The sequence below is a fragment of the Melozone crissalis genome, unplaced genomic scaffold (genome assembly GCF_028551555.1).
Source record: "Melozone crissalis strain CALT ecotype California unplaced genomic scaffold, PUWL_Pcris_2 ptg000013l_1, whole genome shotgun sequence".
Taxonomy (NCBI): Eukaryota; Metazoa; Chordata; class Aves; order Passeriformes; family Passerellidae; genus Melozone; species Melozone crissalis.
Window position 1 is genome coordinate 1,621,798 of NW_026535791.1, and position 2,144 is coordinate 1,623,941.

The following is a 2,144-nucleotide window of genomic DNA, read 5'->3' on the forward strand; positions in this document are numbered from 1 at the left end:
GAAGCAGGCCATTCCATTCTTTGGTAATTGAAGCTGGAATAACTTTCCTTCCTTTGCATCCTCAAGTTTTCAGAGCCCTGCAGCCCCCCATGCAGGGCAGCCCAGGAGGCCTCCCCAGAGAGGGCAGGCAGGCAGCAGGAGCAGTACATAGCAACAAGGAGCGCTCCCCAGGAGCTTTCCCGGCACTCCCCACTCTCCTGGCCAATAAATTGCCCTGTGCCAGCTCCTCCATGTAGCGAGGCAGGGAGCTGAGCCGGTTCCCTGCAATGCCGCTGCTCGTCCCAGCCATCCTCTGCCTGCTGGGCTCCTGCTGCCCCCGGGGCGCAGAGGCTCGGCACTGTGGGTCTGTCCTCACCGTGCCAAACGGAGGTCCCTGGGGCTCGTGGGGACACAAGCAGTTCTGCCCCAAAGGCCACGCAAAGGGATTTGCACTGAAGGTAAGCTTTGACTACTTCTTCAGCGTGGGGAACAAAACCTGCTGTGAGACAATGTCACTTTGTTCTGATCGCAGCAGGGCTGGCCACAGCACTCTGTCCCATCACAGCAGTTTGTGCTGTGTCTGCAGCACGCAGGCTTCTCAGCGAGAAAGAGCACAATCTCTCCAGGGTCCTGCTAGTAGGTGATTCCTTAGCAGAGGGGTCTCGTGGGTAAGAAAATTCCTGAGGTTGGTACAGCAGAGCCTGTTCCCAGGGGCAAGTCCCACCTGCCAGCACGCCTGCTCTGGGTATCACAGCACGGGGTGGGAGGGTGGGCATGGCCTGGGACAGCAGCCACCAAGCACTCCTGTTTCCAGAGTGCCTGCTCCCCTGCTTGGAGAAGAACAGAGGTGGGCAACAGCAAAATGGGCTTCCTGAGAAACGTCATGGAACTGCCTCACAGCCCTGCCCAGCTGCACTGATGTTCTTACTCTGTCCTCAAAGCCTCCTGCCATCCCTCATCCTCTTTTAAAAGGGTGACCTCTCCCTTTTTCTTCCCCTTTTCCAAGGTGCAGCCCTTCCAGGGATTTTGGCTGTTTGGTGATGATGCGGCTCTGAACGGTGTCCGCCTGCACTGCACGGACGGCACAGTCATCGAGTCCTCCGTGGGGGGGTGAGCAGCCTTCACTCCCTCATCCTCCTCCCAGGCAGCAGCTCCTGGGCAGCTTGAAGGGAAACCAGTGCAATGGTTTCTCCACAGACAGCCACACCCCCTGTGAAGGTGGCTCAGCATCCCTCTTGAGGAGGTGGGCAAGTTCCCCTTGGCCACAAAGTGTGAAGGTTTCAGGGCAAAGGTCTGGTCCCAGGGAAAGGAACAGTGCTTTGCAAAATGAAAGAAAGATCAGAAATTACAGATCTTAAAGCAATACTTTCTCCTTTTCCTCAAATGCTTACTTTGGAAAGCACATTGAGTAGGAGGGACATAGCAAGCACCTGAAGTTGCCAAGAGTTCTGCAGGAACAGGGCAGGCTGGAGCAGGTGGTGGCTGGGCATCCAGGGATGATGGGGAAGGAGAGTGAAGCAGGTGGTCCCAGAAACCTGCCACCCCCATGTACGTCCCTAGCCCCAGGACTGCCAGGACCCCGGGCAGGTTGTAATGCTGACTGCGGCACAGCAGAGGCTGGGCAGGCCTCAATCAGTTGTTTTTCCCTCTGGCAGGTGGGGGAAGTGGACGGAGGCCCAGCTCTGCTCCAGCAACAAGCTGGTGTCGTTCTCGCTGCGCGTGGAGCGGTGGCGGTACCTGCGGGACAACACGGCCGTCAACAACGTGAGGTTCGCCTGCTCACATGGCACCGACCTGGAGGGCTGGGGGCTTTCTGGGGGGCACTTCGGCCCATGGAGCAGCAACTGCACTTCTGGGGCCATCTGTGGGCTCCAAACAAAGGTGGAGAAACCCCAGGGAAAGTGGGATGACACAGCTCTCAATGACATGAGAGTGTTCTGCTGTGACTAAGCCTGGCTCCCCAACCTATGCCAGCATCTACAAAGCTGCACAGCATTAAACCTTGAATCTGTCCTTGCACCAAGGGAAGTGTACTTTTTTTCTGTTGTATTATGTCAAGGGTAGCCAGGTCCCATGGCTACAGCACTTCATAAGAAGGGTCTTTGTAATTATTGTGATTAAGCTTGGTAACAAATTTATAACCTACAAAATTCCTGTGAGGGAAC

At 56.2% G+C, this 2,144-nt stretch overlaps 1 protein-coding gene across 1 annotated transcript; it reads left to right on the plus strand.

Annotated features, from left to right (window-relative positions):
• The first annotated feature begins 266 nt into the window (after window positions 1-266).
• LOC128934536 (vitelline membrane outer layer protein 1-like) lies at window positions 267-1,929 on the plus strand. The gene is made up of 3 exons (XM_054272167.1): window positions 267-437; window positions 986-1,089; window positions 1,635-1,929. The coding sequence occupies exons 1-3, from the start codon at window positions 267-269 to the stop codon at window positions 1,927-1,929; spliced, it is 570 nt and encodes a 189-aa protein (XP_054128142.1).
• The last annotated feature ends 215 nt before the right edge of the window (window positions 1,930-2,144 follow it).

What these genes read in the sequence shown, in the direction of transcription:
- LOC128934536 (XM_054272167.1), top strand. Translation starts at nt 267, where the DNA reads ATGCCGCTGCTCGTCCCAGCCATCCTCTGCCTGCTGGGCTCCTGCTGC. An exon ending in CAAAGGGATTTGCACTGAAG is followed by an intron (nt 438 to 985) that starts GTAAGCTTTGAC and finishes CCCTTTTCCAAG; the next exon opens with GTGCAGCCCTTCCAGGGATT. An exon ending in ATCGAGTCCTCCGTGGGGGG is followed by an intron (nt 1,090 to 1,634) that starts GTGAGCAGCCTT and finishes TCCCTCTGGCAG; the next exon opens with GTGGGGGAAGTGGACGGAGG.